The 22,563-nt window shown below is 37.7% G+C and overlaps 2 protein-coding genes across 2 annotated transcripts; both read right to left on the reverse strand.

Annotated features, from left to right (window-relative positions):
* Positions 1-232: 232 nt before the first annotated feature.
* Positions 233-1,540, reverse strand: LOC104242939 (protein PYRICULARIA ORYZAE RESISTANCE 21). Its single transcript, XM_009798053.2, has 3 exons — positions 1,394-1,540; positions 1,107-1,188; positions 233-937 (listed from the first exon to the last, which is right to left on the reverse strand). Exons 1-3 carry the CDS (start codon positions 1,415-1,417, stop codon positions 438-440), a joined length of 606 nt encoding a protein of 201 aa, XP_009796355.1. The 5' UTR covers positions 1,418-1,540; the 3' UTR covers positions 233-437.
* Positions 1,541-5,853: 4,313 nt separating this feature from the next.
* LOC138869755 (secreted RxLR effector protein 161-like) lies at positions 5,854-6,177 on the reverse strand. Its single transcript, XM_070147417.1, has one exon. The coding sequence runs from the start codon at positions 6,175-6,177 to the stop codon at positions 5,854-5,856; it is 324 nt and encodes a 107-aa protein (XP_070003518.1).
* Positions 6,178-22,563: the final 16,386 nt, after the last annotated feature.

A 22,563-nucleotide genomic window follows, 5' to 3' on the forward strand; every position in this document is an offset into this window, starting at 1 on the left:
GGTAAGGTCTGCGTATATATTACCCTCCCCAGACCCCACTTGTGGGATTATACTGGGTTTTTGTTGTTGTTGTTGTTGTATTTATAAATTACATCACAATATTTATGTATTAAATATATCTAAAAAAATTATTTATGTAATGTCGGGTTGGTTTGGTTTTAATTTGACTTTTTGTAGTTAAAATCAAACCAAATTAGTTATGGTCGGATTTTTTCCTCAACACCAAACCAAATCAATCGAAACATAATAGAATTTTTTATTCGATTTGACCCGAATTATCGATTGATACAATTTATCTGTTTTCTTTGTACACTTCTAAGTACAAGATCATATTCAAGATAGTAGAAATCATAACTATACATTCATATAAAGTAAGTGGAAACTAAGGAATAGATAATCAATCCTTCAATTTGTCGGGCTATTTGTGTAACAATCCCTTACATAATTGAGCATCCTGTGGCATTTTCTTCAGTAAAATAGTATTCGTCACATCTGCTCACGTAACAGCCTCTTCTATAGCCATACGGCCGAGGCCCGTAGTTATCGTAACATGGGTCCGGAGGGAGCATTCTTCCGTACATTTGATAACATGGGCCCCCGATATGACCCTCGTAACATTGTCCACAACAATATCCGTGTGGCGGCGGAGGGTATTTTTGAACCATTATGAGCTCTGGTGGCGGTGGTGGTTGTGGTGGTTGAGCCACTGGATTAGGTTTAGGATCTTTTTGGGGCTTTTCAATGATGACAACCGTAGGCTTTTCTGCTTCTATGGGTTTTTCGGGCTTTTTGGGCTTTTCAGGATCTTTAATTTCAATGCTCTTAATTACTCCACATCCTTTACTACATAATTTGTCACGAATTTTCTCAGGATTACAGCATACCACAGTGATTGTGACTGTATTGGCCTTCTCATCATATACCTGGTCTCTAATTTCTCTTGCCCGAAAATTTTTAACATCACAAAAATATATAGAAAGAAAATCAAATTAATTCATATCCATATGATCATATATAGTATTCCATGATTGATTTTAATTTGTTCTTTTGTTTTGAAGTAGAATTTCAAGAAATATACTTAGAGAAATCAAGCGAAAGGGACTTACGAGGGAATTTACAGAGAACTTTTTTGACCTTCTTGTAGCAGCAGGAGCATTGAAGATCAACTTTGAGCACCATTTTAGTAGTCTGTTAAATCATTAGTATGATGGGATTATTCGTCAAGTAATTAAGCACAAAATCAAAGCTCTTATAGTTATATAGATAGATTTATTCACAGAACCATATTATGCAATAATAAGGCTAGTTTATTCTTTGGAGAAGTATAGTAACATATTAGTTGGTTGTTGACTAATAGAAATATAAAAGGAAAAATAATTATAGAAGATCGTACCTTCTCAGTTTTGTCACCGCCCATGATTGATTTGAACTTAGAGAAAATTGAATTCTTTTTGCCGAGGAACTAGTGGAGTGAAGAGAGGAGGAAAACAATATAGTTTTAATTAATTATTATTATTATAATATTAAAGGAAGATGAGGAGAAACGTCTTCCTATGAAGAAATAATAAAATAGAAGGAATATATAGAGTAGGAACATGTCCTAAATGGAAGTTGAAAGTCATGCACCAACAATAACAACAACCCAATATAATTTTACTAGTGAAGTCTGGGGAAGATAATGTTTACGCAGACCTTACTCCTACCCTAGGATAGAGAGACTGTTTTCAATAGACCCCCGACATCCTCCCCTCCAAGAACTCCCCACCTTACTTTTGGAGTGTCTCGAACTCACGACCTCCTAGAGTGGAGGATTACTTATCATGATATCATCAAAGCTGAAAGTCATGATATCATCAAAATTGGCAGCCATGCATGCACTAGAATTTGGTGATGGCCCCGCAGATTGTTGATGGTCATATCTCACCGACTTTTGTTACCAAGCAAATACTTATTTAATTAAATGGGATTAATGCTAAGTAGTTAGTTTATGTACTAAAAAATGGAGAGCAGAGATGGGAGAGCTTTAATTTAGTTGGGCTGCTGATTTATTTTTTTTCTCAATATTTTTCCCTTTTCTTCTTATTATTATATACACCTTTTAGAAAATGTGGCCCTACTAGAAAATCCAACAGGCAACAGTTCACTCTTTTAGAAAAATTGCTATCGGTTACAATGGATATATAATGTAAATTAATTCCAATTTTAATATAATACTCAATTATTAAATCCATATAAGCTTTCGTTTCTGAATGCTCACCATTTCTTTTACTTCCGTTAAGAACAACAAAGAGGAATAAACGTGCCGTTTCAGAATTGATAAGCCAAAAATTTGGCTTTATAATTCCCCCAGTTTAGTATAAATAGAAACTTACCCAATCAATCTCCCTCAATGTCACGTGAGTCTGAGCCTGTCATATCTAAGGGTGCCAATTTGAGCCCAAACTCATCTAACCCGTCTAATCTGTCTAGAGATTAATGAGTTGAGTTACAAACATTTTAGCTCATGGGTCAATTTGGGCTGAGCACAAGTTAACTCACTATATTTCATAGCTCATTCTGACCCATTAAGCAGCCCAAATACAACTCATGAAACTCACCCAAAATAAAAGGTATCTCAACCCAACTTATATAGAAATTTATTTAGTTGTCCCAGTTTTATTTTTTTTTGTATTTTTAATTTTATGTTATTTTATTTTTCTGCACCATCCCCCTCCCGCAAAAAGAAATTTTTTACTTTTTTTTTTTGTATTTTTAATTTTCTGTTTTTTTTTCTGCACCCCCATTCTTTTCTTTTTTTTTTTTTTTTTTTTGTATTTTCAATTTTCTATTTTTTTTCTGCACCCCCCCCCCCCCACCCCACCAAAACCCTCCTCCCCTCAAAAAAAATTACATTTTTTTTATTTTTAATTTTCTATTTTCTGTTTTTTTCATTTTTCTGCATCACCTACCCCCTCCCCCCCTCCCCAACCCCACCCCACTCCCAAAAATTTTTTCGACTTACACATTTTAAGGTAAAAAGGCTTTTTTTTATGCAAGATGAGCATGGTTCTAAAATATGGGTCAAGTTGGGCGGGTTGGGTTATGACGCATTGTTTAGCCCATCTTAGCCCAAGTACACTTTGGGCTGGGTTGGGAAATGACTCATTTATTGACCTAACCCATCTTGACCCGCCCAAATTCAGTCCAACCCGTTCATTTGTCACCCCTAATCCAAGCAAATTCTTGATCAGTAACGATGTCATACAGAGCTTGTTTAGTGCGGTTTACATCCCGTGTGTAGTTTGCAGGTTATTATATAATGGAGATTTATCTAGTGGGAACAAAGTACTTACCCGAATGACAAAGATTGCGGATTTTCCTAGAGTTCCAAAAAAAACTTACCCAATAAAAAAATGACGGTAGTCAGCAACGATGCTTTATCCAAGCAAATTCTTGATCAGTAGTATAGAAGGATTATTAGATACATGTTTCAGAAATATACTTTCAAATGCTGAAGTGAAAAGAAACTGACTATATGACACCCTCAATACATGAGTTGATGATATTCATGAATTTTATTTTGGCTGGCATAGATATTATTTTAACTATTTGATATAATATTTAGAGAACAAATACGTTCTTTTTCCTTTCAAACTCCAATCATATCATGTCGGCCAACTTAATCTTTTCAGGAACATAGACATTCAGAGAGACATAGACATTCATTTTTCTAGTAGAACATAATTTAGACCGGTTGACCGTAAAAGAGACGAGGAAGATAAGAAAATAGAACTCAGATAAGATTATGTTTTTGAGTCGGAAAAGAAAAAGTCTGATGAGTTAGGGATCTTCTTTATATATTTTTATTATTATATTATTTTTTCTTTTTCCGAACCAAAAAGTGTTCGTGGAAAATTTTCTCACATGAATTTGATCGATTTTCACGGCAGATAAAGTTCAACATTGAAATTTTTTTGGGTTTATATAAAGATCATTGTAACCTTCATGATCAATTCCCAAAAGTATTTGGTAGAGGCTAAAAATGAATAGATTAATTTGAGATACTTTTGTCTTCTATATATTCCAAATTCTACTTATATAATTATCTTATTTGTTTTATACCATCAATTATCACATGGATTTCTTGGAGAAAACAAAAGAAGTAAGGCAAAATGAGTAAAACTTTCACAAAGAGATTGCTATTCACTGCATTAATTAGTAGAACCAGAAATAGGAAGACAAAGGGCTGAATTTCACAATAGAATTCAGTCATGCATTAATACTAGTAATAATCATTGCAATTAATTTATTATCTACTCATATGAGAAATTGAATAACCATTCAAGAATTAATGAGAACATTTTAGTGGCGGATGACTGATGACTTTTGCGCTTCCTAGACAAATCAATTCAGTCATGCATTAATACTCGTAACCATTGCAATTAATTTATGATCTACTCATATGAAAAGTTGAATAATCATTTAAGAATTAATGAGAACGGATGACTTTTGCGCTTCATAGACAAATCAATTAGTCATGAATTAATTCTTGTAACCATTGCAATTAATTTATTATCTACTCATATGAGAAGTTGAATAACCATTCAATAATTAATGAGAATACTTCAGTGGCGGATGACTTTTGCGCTTCCTAGTAAAATTAATTGTTATTTTTTCATGTAAGAGAATTCTAAAGGTGGGGGTGGGGGTTAACTAAAATATCTTAAAGCAAGGGAATGAGAGAATAAAAAGCAAAACAAAATAGATACAAAAAAATGAGTAAATACCTTTCTTGGTTATTGAGATGTGTCACATTATTAATGTAATGATGAGCTTCATATTGATTACGGACTATATAGATATGAATATACATATATAATTTCGTAATTCACTTATAGTTGATATAACCGCGTGAAGCACGAATAAATTTACAAATTAATATGTACAAAGTTCACTAATATCACAAGGTATAGTTAGCTAGTGCATGTTTTTTTGGTAACTGAACTTTTCTATTAATCACCATTAACAGTACAAAACTATAGCCAACTAACACAGTTAGCTATCAAATTTATAAAAGACTCAAATCAGGCTAAAAGTCTCTACTAATGTTGCGGAATCCAAATGTATATAGTATAAATGAGTCATAATTACTATATCAAAAATTATGACAGCCACTAAATAATAAATAAGACAATAATAAAAAGAATACCAAAATTTACGAGGTTTAACCAATTTTGCCTACTTTCTCGAATACAACCAATATTTTATTCCACTCCAAAATTACAAGTGAAATAATACTAAAAAGAGAAGATACAAATGTCTTAAGAAGATATGAAGACAAATGAGAGGTGTATTTAAATCCTAAACGTTAGGCCTCCTTTTACAGGAAAAAATTCCCAATCAAAATTGTCAACCATCAATGTGAGATTTTTGACATCTTCAACAAATCTCCACCATGAAAAAATTCCACACCTTCAATTTTCTCTCAATAACAAATTTTGGTTGTGTCTTCATCTTCAATCTTCAGTGTTCAACAATGTTGATCAAATCCAAAAAATGTTGAAACTTGATCGCAGTCATCACTTTTGTCAGCATATCAGCATGATTCTCTGTAGTATGAATTTTCTTCACCGTGACTCCACCTTCTTTATGATTTCTCGTACGAAATGATACCGAACATGAATGTGCTTCGTCCTTGCATGGTAAACTTGGTTCTTCGCTAATTGAATAGCACTTTGACTATCACAAAAAATTGTGATACTTTTTTTGTCCAATATCAAGCTCTTTTAGCAATTCCTGAAGCCAAATTGCCTCCTTTACAACCTTTGTAATAGCCATGTACTCTGCCTCTGTTGTAGACAAAGCAATTGTTGACTACAAAATAGACTTCCAACTAACTGGTGCCTTTGCAAAAGTAAACATATAATCAGTAGTTGGTCTTCGTTTGTCCAGATCACCCGCAAAATCTAAGTCACAATATCCAACTATAGACTGATTGCCTTCATGCTCAAAAACTAACCAAACATCTACAGTATTATGAATATACCGTAGAATCCACTTCACACCTTGCCAATGCTCCTTTCCTGGATTATGCATATATCTGCTAATAACTCTAACAACTTGTGCAATGTCAGGTCTCGTACAGACCATTGCATACATCAAGCTACCAACAACATTTGTGTATGGTACCCTTGACATATACTCTCGTTCAGCTTCATCTTTTGGCGACATAGTAGTACTTAGCTTAAAATGGGGAGCAAGTGCATTACTAACTGGCTTAGTCCTCTCATCTAAGCCAAAATATTGTAGTACTCTCTTCAAATATTCTTTCTGAGATAAACAGAGTTTCTTTAAACGTCTATCTCTTATTATCTCCATGCCAAGAATTTTCTTTGCCTCATTTAGATCCTTCATCTCGAACTCCTTCTTCAGTTAAATCTTTAACTTATCAATTTCTTCTGAATTCTTGGAAGCTATCAATATATCATCAACATATAGGAGAAGATATACAAAGGAACCATCTTTAAGCTTGCGCAAATACACATAATGATTGTATTTGCTTCTCTTGTACCCTTGCCGCAACATAAACTTGTCAAATCACTTGTACCATTGTCTAGGAGATTATTTCAATCCATTCAACGATTTTCCAAGTTTGCATGCCATATTTTCCTTTCCAGCAACTTTGAATCCTTCTGGCTTAGTCATGTAGATTTCCTCCTCCAAGTTTCCATGTAAAAACACAGTTTTTACATCCATCTGAACTAGTTTCAAATTCAATTGTGCTACCAATGCCAACATAATTCTAATGGAGGAATGTTTTACAACTAGAGAAAATACTTCATTGTAATCAATTCCCTCCTTTTGAGTATATCCTTTGGCCACCAATCTTGCTTTGTAGCGAACATTTACTTGGTTAGGACATCATTCCTTCTTTGCGTAAACTCATTTGCACCCAATTGCTTTCTTTTTTTTCGAGAGATTAGCCAATTTTCATGTATGATTCTGATGAAGGGACTATATTTCATTATTCATGGCAATCCTCCACTTATCTTCTTATGAACTTTGGACTGCGTCTTTATAAGTGGTAGGAATACCATCAACTACAATTGAGGCTGCACAAGCTACCGTCTCTATGAGATTAACTGGTTTCTTTATTGTCTTTTTTGGCTTACTTGTTGCAATTGACTCAAGTTGTTGTTGAGGTTCTTAAGTTGGAACCTCTCTCTCAATTAACTCTTCTTCTAGAGGATGATCTTCATTTGTTTCCTCTGTTTTTTGTGTAGGAAAAATAAATTTTAACTCAAATGCCACCTGCTTAGAAGCACCATCATCTTGATTGGTATCTTCATTTATTACCTTATTTACCATAGCAGATTCATCGAAGGTAATTTTCTTACTGAATATTACTATATTTGTCATAGGACACCATATGTGGTATCCTTTGCCTCCAGAAGTAATCCCCAAAAAAATAGCCTTCTTTTCCCTTGGATCCAATTTTTACTCCGTCACATGATAATATGCAGTTGAGCGAAACATGTGCAAAGAGTCATAATCTATAGCAGGCTTTCCATACCATTTTTCAAATGATGTCTTGCCATCAATACCAGCAGATGGTAGATGATTAATGAGGTGGCATACATATGTAATTGCCTCAGTCAAAAATTCTTTGCCCAAACCAGCATTGGATAAAATACACCATACATTCTCCAGCAAGGTCTGGTTCATACGTTCTGCTACTCCATTCTGTTATGGTGTATGTAACGACCCGACCGGTCGTTTTGAGCTCTAGCACGTTTTTTGGCAGTTTAAGGTCATGAGCAGCTTCACTTTAGGTATTATGACTTCTACACATGGTCAGAATTGAATTCCGAGGGAATTTAGAGTTGATTTGGAAAGAGAATTTTTATTTCAGAAGCTTTAAGTTGAAAGGATTGACTAAGATTGGGTTTTTGAGTAAACGACCTCGGAATCGGGATTTGAAGATTCTAGCAGGTTTGTACGATGATTTCGGACTTGGGCGTATGTCCGAATCAGTTTTTGGAAGAATCGGGAACGTTTCGGCACCTATTGTGGAAGTTAGCATTTTTGGAAGAATTTTATAAGTTTGGGTTGAGGTGCATTTCAGTGTTATCAATGTCCATTTGGGATTTCGAGTCTGGGAATAGCTCCGTATGGTGATTCTGGTGTTGGGAGCATGATCGAAAGTGAATTCGGAGGTCTGTGGGTCATTTTGGAGCCATTCGGCTAAAGATAAAAGTTGGAAGGGTTTTCAGAAGTTTGACCAGAAGTGGACTTTTTGATATCGGGGTCAGAATCCAATTTCAGAAGTTGGAGTAGGTCAGTAACGTCAAATATGACTTGTGTGCAAAATTTGAGGTCAATCAGATGTGATTTGATAGGTTTCGGCATCGAATGCTGAAGTTTGAAATTCTAAAGTTCATTAAGCTTGGATTGGAGGCCGATTCATGATTTTAGCATTGTTTGATGTGATTTGAGGCCTCAAGCTAGTCTGTAATGTGTTTTGGGACTGGCTGGTATAATTGGTTGGGGTCTTGGGGGCCTCGGGTGGATTTCAGATGTTTAACGGATTGAAATTTGGAATTTGAAGAGGATTAATGCAGCTGGTATCTGGTGTAACCGCACCTGCGAGGTTTTGGCCGCAGAAGCGGCCCTAAGATCGCAGATGTGATTTGATGGGGGAGAGCTAGGATCGCAGATGCGGTCATTTTGCCGCAGAAGAGAGACCGCACATGGGGAGAAGAGGACGCAGATGCGGGAATGGGCTGGGAGCCCTGGACCGCAGATGCGGTGTTTGGTCCGCACCTGCGGGACCGCACGTGCGAAAAGGCTGGAGGCAGTGTGTTCTTTATAAATTGGGCTTTGGCTCATTTTCACTCATTTTCTTTCATGGGAGCTAATTTTGGAGCAACTAAGGAGTGTCATTTTCATCACCAAGCATGAGGTAAACGAATTATACTAGTTTTGAGTTAATACTTGGATTATATACAGATTTGAGCATGAAAAATTGGTAGAAATTGTGGGTTTTTGGTAGATGACCTAGAAATTTATATTTTGGATTTTTACCACGATTTTGGGCATGAAATTAAGAGAAAATCATATATTTGAGTTCGTGAGTTCATGGGTAAACTTAATCTTCAAAAAAATTTGGAATCCGGGCGCGTGGGCCCGCAGGCAATCTTGTCAACTTTTCTATTGGGGTTAGAAATTTTTAAAAATTGGATTGTAATGAGTAATTGAACATATATTAATGGATTTGTATAATTATTAGCTAGTTTTGGAGCATTTAGCATCGAATTGGGTCTTCGAAAGGGCGTGGAATGTCGGTTATGGATTTTCGGAGCGAGGTGAGTTTCCTTTCTAATTTTGTAAGAGGGAATTGTCCCCATAGCTATAATAATTGGTTATGTGCTCTTATTTGTAGGGGCTACATACGCACGAGGTAACGAGAGTCCGTGCGTAGCTACTATTATGTGTAAGTTTGGGTAGTCTAGGACCCAAAAGCATACTATACTTGAAATATTTGTAACCTTATTGACAGATGAATTGCTTAAATCCTATCGAATTGGTAAATGAATTTCTAAAAGGATTGAACTTCATTTTTACAAAATTGTTAAAAGATAATTGGTTTTTCTTTGGATAATTGTTCCATGTTGACTTCTTGATTGACTGTCTGTATGTGTTTAATTTCGGATCGGGCCGAACGCCTCGGTATATTAAATAAATGCATCTATGGTTCGTGCCATTCGACCCTCTGGCAGTGCACAGTTTAAATTTTGTTGGATCGGGTAGTACGACCTCGGCATGATTTGTGCGTGCTTATATTGCTTGCCTTGAAATTTATTGGTATTGATATTTGCCCTCCTAGACTTGAGATAATTGAAAATTAATAGATTATGAATCTGGAGACTTTTAATATAAAAAGAAAATTTTACCTGTTCGTGACTTATTTTAAATTACTACCGTTCTTAATAAATCCATGATTATTCGCATTAATAATACATTACTATTGGACCACTAGTAAGTGTCGAAGCCGACCTATCGTCTCTACTTCTTCGAGATTAGACGTGATACTCACTGGGTACACGTTATTTTCGTACTCATACTACACTTACTGTGCATTTTTGTTGCACAGGTTTATGTGTGGCTAGTAGCTTAGCGACATGATTGATACGGAGACTTAGGTGAGCTGCATTATCGAGACGCCCCGCAGTCAGTAGAGTCTCCTTTAGAGTATTGTATTGTATTTTTAATTTTGTTCACTTGTATTTCGGATAGTCACTATATTTTATTTCATTCACTAGTAAATGCTCATGCACTTGTGACACTTGGTTTTGGGATGATCACGAGATTTTTCAGTAGTTAAATTTTATAAAAACACCCTCATTTATTCAGTGGAGTTTATTATTTATTGTTTATTTGTTTAAAGGAAATGATTTCAAAATAAATAAAATGAGAAATTGCTAGTAAATTGTTGTTCACTTGCCTGACAGTGGTGTCCAACGCCATCACGCTCCTTAGTGGATTTTGGGGCGTGACAATATGGTATCAGAGCACTAGGTTCCCTTAGGTCTCACGGGTCATGAGAAAGTCTAGTAGAGTCTCGCGGATCGGTACGGAGACGTCTGTCTTATCTTCGAGAGGCTACAGGCCTATTAGGAGCACCTCCCTTCTTGATTCCTCATCGTGAGATTTGATTCTTTGAGGCTTATTCCCTTGTTTCCTTCCTAATCAATCTTACGTGATGCAGACCGCTTGTTATAAATCAAAAAGGAAGAATTGTAATGGTACTACAGATGTGGTACGGGATGTTTCTCCCGGTATAGTTGGTTGGGCTATTGTCGTCACCTTGCGGAAGGATTTTTCTATCGTTTAGGCTTGGTAGTTGTGCTTCTAAGATCTTTGAGGCTATTCACAAGTTGCTATGATGCTCACGATTGGTTATCGTACAATATTGACTTGATAGTAGGATACTTGCCTATGTGTTGGGGCAGTGAATGATTTGAAAGGAAGTCTACTCAGTGCATGATTCAGAGATCTAATATTTCATTTATGGCGGAGGTAAAGCAATTGGCCTAGGTATGTCCAGATTTGGAGTGATGGAGTAACAAGACTTGGTGATTTCAAGTGTGATGGGATTTTCATCTGTGACCTGGTGTCGTCGTTCGTGATTGAATATGTTAAGTTCACCAGTGTTATGGTTTTCTTCAATCCGCCTTTGGGGCAGGGTATTGTGGAATAATATTGGAGAAACGACTATCAGAGATCGATGGGTGCGGTGGTTCAGGATTGAATCAGTATTTCTAATGTTGACGGCTCGAGAAAGATGATCTTCGGAAAGGTTTAAAGTTAGTAGCGATTTGTGGGTTCAAGTGCTACGAAGATAGATTTTATTTAAGGCAACAACTGAGCAGCAAAGAATGAGGAAGGACATGTAGGGAGTGTCAGGCGGAGGTTAAAATTTCTAGAAGGCCAGGTATAAGAGGCAAAGGTCGAGTAGTCAATTAAAGGGGTGAGTTCAGCCAAAGTGGAAGAGTGGCGGAGTTACGTTTGGGCTTTGTGGTAGGATGACTACGTACCTTAAGGAGAGTTTGGAATGATTTGGGAATTTTAGTGATGGGTGATTGGGTCTACGGATTTAATCTGAAGTATGGGCTATTATGCAGCAGGAGATTTGATACAATGGAAAAGAGCTGCTTGAAATGAAGAAGGATACAACATAACTTTGAATTGGAAGGATGTTGTCGCAATTTAATTGATGTCCACGAGGGGTGAATGGACTTGTGCAGCTAGAGAGTGAGCTCGGACTTAGGATGGGTTATTGATGTCGTAGTGATTATACCCCGTGCAGCAGCGTTGGAAGATATCGGCACATAAATTCCCTAGGTGGGTTATCTCCAGTGAGCATACCGACAGTCGCATGGTTGACGAAGCTTCTGCAAAGAATTCTATGGGTTATACAACAAAGAGATCGGTCGTGTGAATGTGGTTGATGATTCAGAGTATAAAAAGGGGTTTTATAGAAAGATTCCAAGAATTTTGGCAATTGATTGCGCAAGGTTATGTCAATAAGAGATAAAGAATCCTGGTGAATTCTAAAGTTGTGTAATAGTGGCTTCAAGCTAAGTGGGAGAGTCCCACCGCCTATGTTTGGGTTTCATGGTTAACTACTTGCGAGGTTTCTGGATGTTAGCATATTGATGGGTTATTTCAGCTGCCGGAAAAGAACATAAGTGGTAATTTGAGCAAAGGAATTGTTAAAGGTGTGTTATGGTTGGCCTTATTGGATCATGTTCAGACTCGGGGGAGGATTCAAGATTTATGTGTTATATTGATGCGGGTTTCAAGGGAAGTGATTCTGCCAGGTGCTTCATCGAGAGGGTATTCATGTTCTAAAAGATTCATGGAGTTGATTATATTCGGGTCCAATTCAGAGCGGGTGGCTCTCAACAACGGTCCTAGTAGATTCAAAGGGGTAAAGTGTGGTGCCTAATGATTTCGAGCCTATAGGTACGGTTAAGAATCAAGTTTTGTAACAGCTTATGAGAAGAGGCTCAAAATGTTCTATGATGTTTTGACTTGCAGTGTAGCATTTTGGAGGTATGAAATGGTTCGTAGGATTTGAGACAGCATGGTCTTGTGATTCAAGGTCACTCGAGGGTAAGTGCGGATGGAACGTGTTATGTGTTGGATGGAGTTATTATTATTTCTAAGGCAATCAAGGATAAAATGGAAGAAGATAGATTGGTTAGCCATAGTTGAATTGGCATATTCGTAGTAGTGATCAGTTCCTTCAGCATGATCAAGTTATGCAAGTGATTTGTGACGGTATGTGGGAAGCTTGTCGATCGCCGTAATTGATGTTATTCAGAAGTATTCTACTGTTATGGCCTGTCATGTGTAGGCTGATCCCAGAAAGGCTATGGTGGCTTAGACCACTACTTAGAGATTTGCATATTCTATGGTTATGAGAATTCACCTGTGTGTTGCTATTGTTCTCCTGAAGTGAGTTAAGTGAAAAATATTTTATATGATGAAGTGTTAATCTATTAGTGGTCTGGAGTTATGATGAAAAATCATGTTCTATCATATATTGGCATGTTGGGTGTAGTGAGTGGTATGGAATTTGAAGTGAGGATTAAGGTTGCAATTCGATGTTGACAAGGATGTCACGAGCTCGGATGAGCAAGAAAGGAGTTTTGATGTTTAAAGTAAGTTGGTATTGTCTTCAACGTCACCTGAGATCGGTGTTTTGTGAAAAAGGATTTGCATCCTGGTTAGGATTCTTGATCGCTTTTCAGCGTTAGCGCGGCCGGTGATTTGGATGTACAGACCTATTATCTGTTACGGAAGGTTGTGGGAGCGTACCCCACGGGAAGGTTATATAAGTGTGGCATGTAGCCACTTGATTGATTGAAGAGTTAAACCAAGTATAAAGATTGTAGTGATGTCGTTAAATTGAGAATTGATGCCTGGAGGGCACTCAGTTAATTGGGTTATAGACTATGGAGGATTACTCTGGTTATGATGGTTGTTTTTGTGTGTTATGAGAAAAAGGGGGTGATTATGGACCTTTGAAAAGTTATTAGCCTAGTTCAGTGCAATCAGAATCAGCTTGAAGTCCGTGGATGGATTTAAATGTGAATATGGGCTCTATATCAGGCCAGATGTGTTCATTTCAGCAATGCACTCCTTATGGAAGAGTAGTCGGGGTATTATTTCGTCGTCAGCTATTTCATGTAATGATATATTGCGTCGTGTGAGTTGTGAGATGGCTTGGTGAATTTTGTATGTGTTGAGATTCTGCGTAGAGATTATGTTATATGAGCAGAATGGCTTTTTAGATTCAGATTGTATATCGCACCTTAGTTGTGCTTGAGTTTGTAGCTTATAGCGCTACATGTCTCCCCAGGGATGGTATTATGCACTTAGCGTACTTGTGACCGACATTCGGTATTTTGTTGTAATGAGCAATCTAGCTCGGTGTGTACCTCCTTATGTGAATTTTATATGTGGATCGGGTGGCACGCCACCATGGGTATGTTATTTGGATCGGGTTGTGCACCACAACAGTGTGATGTTGAGTACAGTTCCCTATATCTGTTTTATGTGTTATTTTCCTATTTTTCTTAGGAAAACTCGTATAAGCTATGTGAGTTGAGTAGTCCCTTCCAGAGTTTGTTTCACTTTTGTATCGCGTTCGAATTGGTAGCCTATTGGCACATTGTGGCATCATATGAGACTTTTGATCATGTCCGGGGTGGCTTATTGCCTGAGCAGTCCGTACTGGGTGAGACGAAATCATTGGATTTAGGATCAGTGCAATCTGATTATACGAAGTATATTAAGGAGCAAAGACCATTATTTGGTTCAAAATGAGGTGATGGTTCTTGTCAGGAGTATAGACCCAATGATTTGTTGATTCGGCAGTTGGTTATGAATTTCTACACATCTCTTCCATCGTGGCGGTATTGTAAGAGTTAGAACAATACCTATGTGTGTTATGAGGTGCAATGGGAGCATCAGATTCGTGGAATTTCGATTATTATGCTCAGAGAATATTATTGTGGTCCCATGAGTAAAGTGGCGGAGGGTGTGAATTCAGCAAAGGTATGCAGTCATGTTTTGGTGCAGCGTGTAGTAACTGATACGATGAGCGTATTTTGGAAACAGGTCTGGCAGAGAATACCGGATATTGGAATTGGGCTATAAAGCTTATTTGCTTAAGTGAAAAAGGACATGTTCAGATTGATCGCGCTAGGGTGCCCAGCTGAGTTGTGGTAGCACGGGTAGGTGCTCGAGGTGTTAAACATTGATTTCGGACAACTCCAACGCTATTCTTAGCACGTTCGAGGACGAACATATGTTTAAGTGGGAGAGAATGTAACGAACCGACCGGTCGTTTTGAGCTCTAGCACGTCGTTCGACAGTTTGAGGCCATGAGCAACTTCACTTCAGGTATTATGACTTGTACGCATGGTCGGAATTGAATTCCGGGGAATTCAGAGTTGATCTGGAAAGAGAATTTTCATTTCAGAAGCTTTAAGTTGAAAGAATTGACTAAGATTAGGTTTTTGAGTAAACGACCTCGAAATTGGGATTCGAATATTCAAGCAGGTTCGTATGATGATTTCGGACTTGGGCGTATGTCCAGATCGGGTTTTGAATGACACGGGAACGTTTCGGCACCTATTGTGGAAGTTAGCATTTTAGAAAGCAGTGTCCCCAGCAGACAGAGCGGAATAATAAAACTTGTGTTTAGAAAAGCAAAAGGCCAGTGTCATCCCCAGCAGTTTTCGAAAGAAAGGCACCAGAGGAAACACAAGCCGACAAGAAAGCAAAGCAACCAGAGCGCGTGGAAGATAGATAAGATTTTGTAATTCCTAGTTCAGTCTAGCCTCTAGTTTTCTTTTGAGCACAATGTAACAAGGAGATCAGTAAGCAGTAGTAACAACATGCGACAGCAGTAACAACAAAAAGCAGTCCCATGGTAGTCCCAACTACCAAAACTTCCCGAACTACATTAACTTGATTCCCTTCTAGCCAGGGATATGTAGGAAACCTTTGAAGCAAAGGTTCGGTTAAATCTTTTTCAAAAAATGCTTCACACGGAGTACTCGGATGGGGAAAAATCGCTCACTTTATCTTTGCACGAAAACTCTTCGTGTTTTTGGACAAAGAGGGGCAGCTGTAAGCACGTGATTTTTGCCCTATATGAGAATTACTCTCAAAAATTCAAAATAAAATAATTTTCCTTTTGTGTGCAATTTTGAGAATTTCGTGGCATTTTTGGATAATTATTTGTATTTGTCCGTGCATGTTTATTTGTTAAATTAATAATAAAAAAAATAAAAATATGTCGCATTCGCATTTAGGATTTAATTATACAATTAGGAGCAATTAAGTTTGTTTTAAAAAAGAGCAAAAAATCATAAAAATAATGTACGTTGCATTTTTAGCATTTAATGTCCAAATTGTGTGCTCCGTATCGTAATTACTATTTAATTGTGTGTTAATTATTATTGAGAGTTAATTTGCACTTTTATAAATTAATTTAGTTCTGTATGATAATTTAGGATTTTTAGAATTTAGTTTAGTTTAAGAAAAAAATAGAAAAAACAAGCAATAAAAGAAGAAGAAAATCGGATTAGCCCACATTTTAATTTAAATCAACCATGGCCCAAACCAAATAACCCCACCGGGTCGACCCGACCCAGTGCGCCCCATAACCCAAACTAATCCCAACCCCCCATCTTCATTTTTAATTTTTCCCAACCCCAAAACCCTAAAAAAAGAAAAACCACCCGCCCCTTATGCTCAATCGTCTTCTTCCACAAACCACCCCCTTTCCCCAAGCTCCACCTCCCATGGCTGCCCCTTCCCCTCCACCATCACCTCCCATGGCTGCCCGCCCCCTCTGTTGCTTCTTCTTCAACCATGAACGACCACCCAACGTCCAGCTTCACCCAAGTTGACCCCCCCCCGTCTGCCATTGACGAGCAGCAACGCTACTGCGTCGTCCACCCAAACCACCATCGCTGTTGCTTCTTCTTCTTCGTCCCCATAGGTCCCAAACGACCATCTGCTAAACGACCTCACGTCCAAACGACCTCCAGCCTCGTCCCAAGCTCCCATGGCTGGCCTCCCATGGCTGCCCCAGCTGCTCCGTCGACCACCCTTGTTGGTTCTTCGTTTTCGTCTTCTTCGTCAAGCTCCAGCAGCCACTGCTGCTACTTCACCTCAACACACACACAACCTCATGTCCAAACAACCATAACACCAAACGTTGTTGTTCCTTCTTCAGCCCGTCGCCCAGCCACGCCGGAAACCACTGACCGTTCGGTCATGTTCAGTGGTGTTCGTGGTCGTCTTCGTCTTCCAGCTTCATCGCTTGAAATCAAAAGGAAAGCATACAAAATTTCCAGGCAGATTCGAGTATTTTGGTTTCAAAGTTTCCGGGCAGATTTGTTTCCGTTCGAGTTCGTCGTTGTTCCGATCCGGTTAGTTGGTTTAAGTTTCATTTCTGTCCGTATTTTGTTTGATATTCTCGAATTTGAAATCAGTATATGTTTGATTCTTTTCTTGTTCGTTGTTTTTCATTTCGTGATTATTTCTTCAGTTTGTTTTTATTCATTTGTTCTTGTTTAGTTTTAATATAGAAGTGTGTTAGTTTAATCACTTGAATCATTCATCTTTGTTGTAATGTTGTTGGATTTAATTCGTGTTCATTTTTTTTGTTTTGTTTGAAGTTCGTTAATTTTTCATCAAGTGATTTAATGTGAGTGTTTATGTGTTGGTTTTTTTTTAGTTTTAATTTAGTATGAATCATTCATCTTGGTTATGATGTTGTTTGATTTAGTTTGAGGTCAACTGATGATCGAGTTTAGTGATTTAAATTTATTTGTTTGTTCTGATGAATTGGTTCGGATATGAATCTGACTTTGTTTGTTAATTCATGAACATTGTCAATTAGGAGTTTGTTTGGCAAGTTTATTATGCAGAGTTTGATTATTAGTTGTCAATTGTCAGGTTTGATTTGGTTATACCTATTGTAATTTGATTAATGGATTAGGTGAAATGGTTATAGCTGATATGGTTTGGGTACAGATTGAAAGAAATGGGGGTAGAATGGTAAATTGCAGTATTTTCAGGGGTAGAATGGTAATTTCAGTAGTTTCAGGGGGATTTTTGGAATTTTAAATGAGTCTTAAAAAATGAGTTGCATTTGAGTGCTCCGTCCACTAGGTACTAATAATATTAAAATAATACATAAAATAATACGTAGTGGGGGACAAGACATAATGGTGGGGAATTAATATATTTGTTTAATATGGTGGGGGACAAAGCATGTGGTAGTGGGGAATAATGGAATTAATTAAAGAAAAGATATGTGTTATTGGGAACTAATGTATTTGTTTAATTTAGTGGGGACAAAACATTAAGTAGTGGAAAGTTAAAGGGGGATGGATAGAAGATGGTGGGATATTTAATTTAAATGCTTCAAGTTTGGCTACAAATAAAAGGGGGAGCTTGACAGAAGCAAGGAGGAAATGAGCTGAATATTAAAGGAGGAATTTCAAAATATTGAAGGGGATTCGAATTTGAAGAGAGTTTAAAAGAAAGAATTTTCTGAACATTAAGAGAGAATTAAAGGTTAAACATTAACTGGTCTTTCAATCTAAAAAAGGGTTCACTTTGTTTTGCCCGTTGATTATTGTTGGTGTTTCTGGATTTTCATGTGGTTTGTTCCTTGAGTTTGGTTGGTTATTTGCTACTACTTCACTGGTTATTGTTGGATTTTTATTTTGGTTTTCAAATCTGTCACTGGGTGCTCTGTTTGTTGGTTGTTGCTGGTTATTGTTGTTGTTGCTGTGTTACATACTACTTTGTTGACCTTCTTCTTCTTGTATTGGCAATACCAGGTACACAACTGTAACTTTGGCATATTTTTAAGCTGATATGTGAAAGCATGAATACATATGAAGAATGGAACTTTGAAGTTTTAATTTAGCTTTTTTTTTTTGTTTCTTTTACTAATTGTATTTAGGCTATTTCATGTATTATTATTCTGTAAATTTCTATCGCTTTGCATAACTAGGCATCTTGTAGTGATGTATTAAATGATACGTTGCTTTAACTTGATTATTAGGTAGTATATATTTAAGCATGCTCATTACTGTCAAACTGTTTAATAATTGGAATAAGAGGAAAATAACATAAGTTGGTATTTAGTGAATCGGCTTGGCAAAACTGATTAAGTTCACTGGCTATGAAGGTTTTAATATTGTCAACATTAGGTTAATCGTGAACATGTAGCTAAATTTAGTTAAAGCATGAATTTAAATTAATTTCACGAATTAGGCATTATTGCATGATTTGAGTTCAAACAAGACGAGTTAATGTTTAAATTTAATAAATTTTCGAGTATGCATTAGTAATTAAGATTGATTCTAGTTTTAAATAGTTGTAAATAATTAATTCCAACGGTTCAAGTCATCTAACAATGCGAGTTTAATCTAGTTATAGGATAATTAGTTTCTTTTGAATATATTATTTGTCGATTCCGTATTTTAATTATAATTTCAATTTTAGTAATATTCTTTTCCGTTAACATTTGTCTTAATCTAGAATTTAATATGTTACGCTTTTTTTTAAGCATGTAATTAATTAGGATTTTTTCTCTTTTATTTTAGAGACGAATTTAATAGAAATGTAGTCACTTTAGGATATCCTTAAAATAAATGAGGCGTGCTTCGCCAAAATAAATACACAAATTGCGGGGCCCTCAACAAATAGTTATTTCGAATGCTTAGATTTCGAGATAGGCCGCATAGCAAACTTTACGGCTTTTCTCAAAATAACAACGCGTTAGTCTTTAGGCGCGTATTTAATAATATTATTTTTCTAAACTCGGGTGCACATTTATGTGACCCAAATTCAAATCTCAACGAAGTTAGGACGTATCAAAAATTGCGGGTACATTTATGTGGCGCAATTCGAGATGCATTCTCACGACGTTGCAATTCTTTGAATAAATAATAACAAAGCGGTAAACAGTTAAAATTTGCACGTAGGTTCATAATTGTATAAAATCAGATAATCAAGCCGAATATGATAGTTGAGCGACCGTGCTAGAACCACGGAACTCGGGAATTCCTAACACCTTCTCCCGGGTTAACAGAATTCCTTATCCGGATTTCGGTGCGCAGACTGTTAAACAGAGTCATTATTTTCCTCGATTCGGGATTCAACCGGTGACTTGGGACACCATAAATCTCCCAAGTGGCGACTCTGAAATAAATAAATAAATCCCATTTTGATTGTCCCTTAATTGGAAAAACTCCCTTCAGCACCCCTTTGCGGCGGCGCGGGCGAAAAAGGAGGTGTGACAGCTCTGACGACTCTGCTGGGGATTACGGTAACCCAGAATCTCTGGTTCAGGGTTCAGAATTTGAGCTTATAATAATTGTTGTATCTGGCTTTGTTTATTATCTAATTTTATTACATGTTTGGGCTTAATGTGCTGAATGTTGCTTTTACCGCTTTGATATTATCTGAATTGTATATATAAACTGCTACGAAATCCCTCTCTTCTCTCTCTTGAGGAGTGCACGCTGGTCGTGACTTCTTTCTGTTAGTGTCCTATCCCAAAATAGAACGAGGATTCGGAGGAGTTGCAAAACCGGATGATCTTTTGGTTACCGGTACGCAGTTTCCATCCTCGGCTCGAGTTGTCCGCTCAGGTAAGCCAGGTATGGGAAAAACACCCAGGATAAACCTAGTATAACAAAACCTCATGCCGGATCCCTAGTAGGAAAGCTTATTTGCATCATGTGCATTTGACTTAGGGGACTCAACACAGGAGTTGGGTCCGTCTAGGACAAGCAACCTGAAATGAAAAGACCATCCTGCTGCATCCTGTGTGTTTTATGCATTTATTTGCCGCAGACTTGCATGCTGACCGGCTTCTGAAAAAAAAAAGAAAAAAAAGAAGAGAAAATAACGGTGTAGAGAGATAATTCTGAGTTAGCGACAAACTCTGCCAAAATTTTTTTTAGTGTAATTTGTTTAAACAAGTCTTGTTGTCAGAATTAATTTATTGGTCGTGGCCCGAACTACGTCGGTTTGATTCTCACAGGATATGAGATATGTAGGCAACCCTCATCGGGTCCAACCTCCCTTTTTGCAAAATAGCCACAAATGTCAAAAAAAAAATTAATCTTTCATTGTAAATAAGTCGGGTGATTTCATTCTTGTAAAAATAGTTGAATGTCCCTAAAAAGACTCCGGAAGGCTGTTTTTGCGAAAATAGCCACTTTTGATCATTTTCAATGTTTTGTCCGGTTGGTAAAACACAGCCTTTAAATCTTCTTCGAAGTGCTGAAAGGCCGTATTGACAAGACCAGAGTTTTATTTTAATGTATGTCAATTTTAGTTTATTCTTTCTTTGAGTCCTATGAGTATTAATCACCCCAAACAAACATACAGAATGAGCCCGGGTCCAAGTTTGCCGGTAACAGTTAGGAGCAAGATCCCTTTGGAGTTGCGCTTGTGGTGGGAGGATTTGGAAAAGTCAGAGAGAGATAAGATCAAACTACATCTGGGAGGTCTCACCAGTTTGTTGAACGTCAGACCCAGATGTGACATCATAAAGGCCTTGATTACATTTTGGGACCCGGCCCACAACGTATTCCACTTCTCGGATTTTGAACTCACCCCAACCTTAGAAGAGGTAGTAGGATATATGGACATTACTGAGGGGCTAAGGCACAAATATCTGATTGCACCAAGAGCCGTCAATTCGCACAAGTTCATGGATCTACTGAAGATAAGCAAGGGAGTCTCGTACTCTGAATTGGATAAGGGTTTTTCTACTTTGCAGTTCATATACCAGAGGTATGGGCACATAAGAGGGTTCGACGATCTGGAAAGCGGGGTTTACAGCAGAGGGAATCAGACAAAATGGGATGAACATAGGCGGTTCGCCTTCATGGTAGCATTCTTGGGCATTGTGGTGTTTCCTCAGAAAGACAGAAATATTGATTTAAAGGTGGCTGGAGTCGTCAAGGTCCTAATTACCAACAACAAAAGCACGCTGGTCCCTATGATAGTGTCCGAGATATACCGAGCTCTCACAGCCTGTAAAGCCGGGGCAGATTTTTTCGAAGGATGCAACTTGTTATTGCAAATGTGGATGATCGAGCACTTATGTCATCATCCTCAGTATATGAGCTGTAGATCTACAAACGAAAGTTGCATTGAAGGATATAACACGAGGGTTTCAGGGCTCAAATTGCCAGAAGGGTCTGAAGACTGGGTATCTTGCCTTCGCACCATCACAGCAACACAAATAGGATGGATATTGGGCTGACTTCCTATTGAAGAAATTGTGTACATGCCCGCCACGGGTCCTTACTTCCTCTTAATGGGACTCCGAGGCATTCAGTCTTATGCGCCTTACCGGGTGATGAGGCAGTTAGGGAGGTGTCAGGTGATACACTCAGATGAAGATCTCAGTATTTATGCAATCGAGGTTGGTATCAACGGCCAATTTCATGAAGAAGCCGTTCGTTCTATATGGAATGAATGTCAATATTTAACGGTAAACACTCGAGTGCGCGACCTATACCGAGGTAAAGTCTCACCGGCTTATATCGCCTGGTACAGGAAGAGAGATATTGTAAGAAATGAGCCAGAACGACCAGCCAAAAAACCCCACATTCAAGAGTTCATTGAGGCGTCGCAAGAACCGTGGGACTGGTTGGCCAAAGAGCGGGAATACCGGGCCGAAATAGGCAAGCTGAAACAACAGATTAAGGATCTGAAATTTGAGAACAAGGTGCAGGTTGCTGCCGATGAAGGAGAAAAGAACAAATTAGCCCGGGAAAGCGAGATCCTCAAAGCTCAAATCCGGAAAATGAAAATGGATGCCGACAACCAACGGAGAAGCCGGTCTGATAAAAGGCTGATAGCAAGGTTAAGGAATCAGGTCATTGAAAGCCGAAAAGACTTGGAAAGATCCGAGGCTAGCGTAACAAGAATGCGGGCCAAATGGGCAAAAGGTGC

The sequence above is a fragment of the Nicotiana sylvestris genome, chromosome 5, assembly GCF_000393655.2.
Source record: "Nicotiana sylvestris chromosome 5, ASM39365v2, whole genome shotgun sequence".
Taxonomy (NCBI): Eukaryota; Viridiplantae; Streptophyta; class Magnoliopsida; order Solanales; family Solanaceae; genus Nicotiana; species Nicotiana sylvestris.

Coding starts and splice junctions, on each gene's coding strand:
- LOC138869755 (XM_070147417.1), bottom strand. CDS start 6,177: ATGTCAAGGGTACCATACACAAATGTTGTTGGTAGCTTGATGTATGCA.
- LOC104242939 (XM_009798053.2), bottom strand. CDS start 1,417: ATGGGCGGTGACAAAACTGAGAAG. Junction 1,189..1,393: donor GCGGTGACAAAACTGAGAAG/GTACGATCTTCT, acceptor ATGATTTAACAG/ACTACTAAAATGGTGCTCAA. Junction 938..1,106: donor AGTTCTCTGTAAATTCCCTC/GTAAGTCCCTTT, acceptor TTCGGGCAAGAG/AAATTAGAGACCAGGTATAT.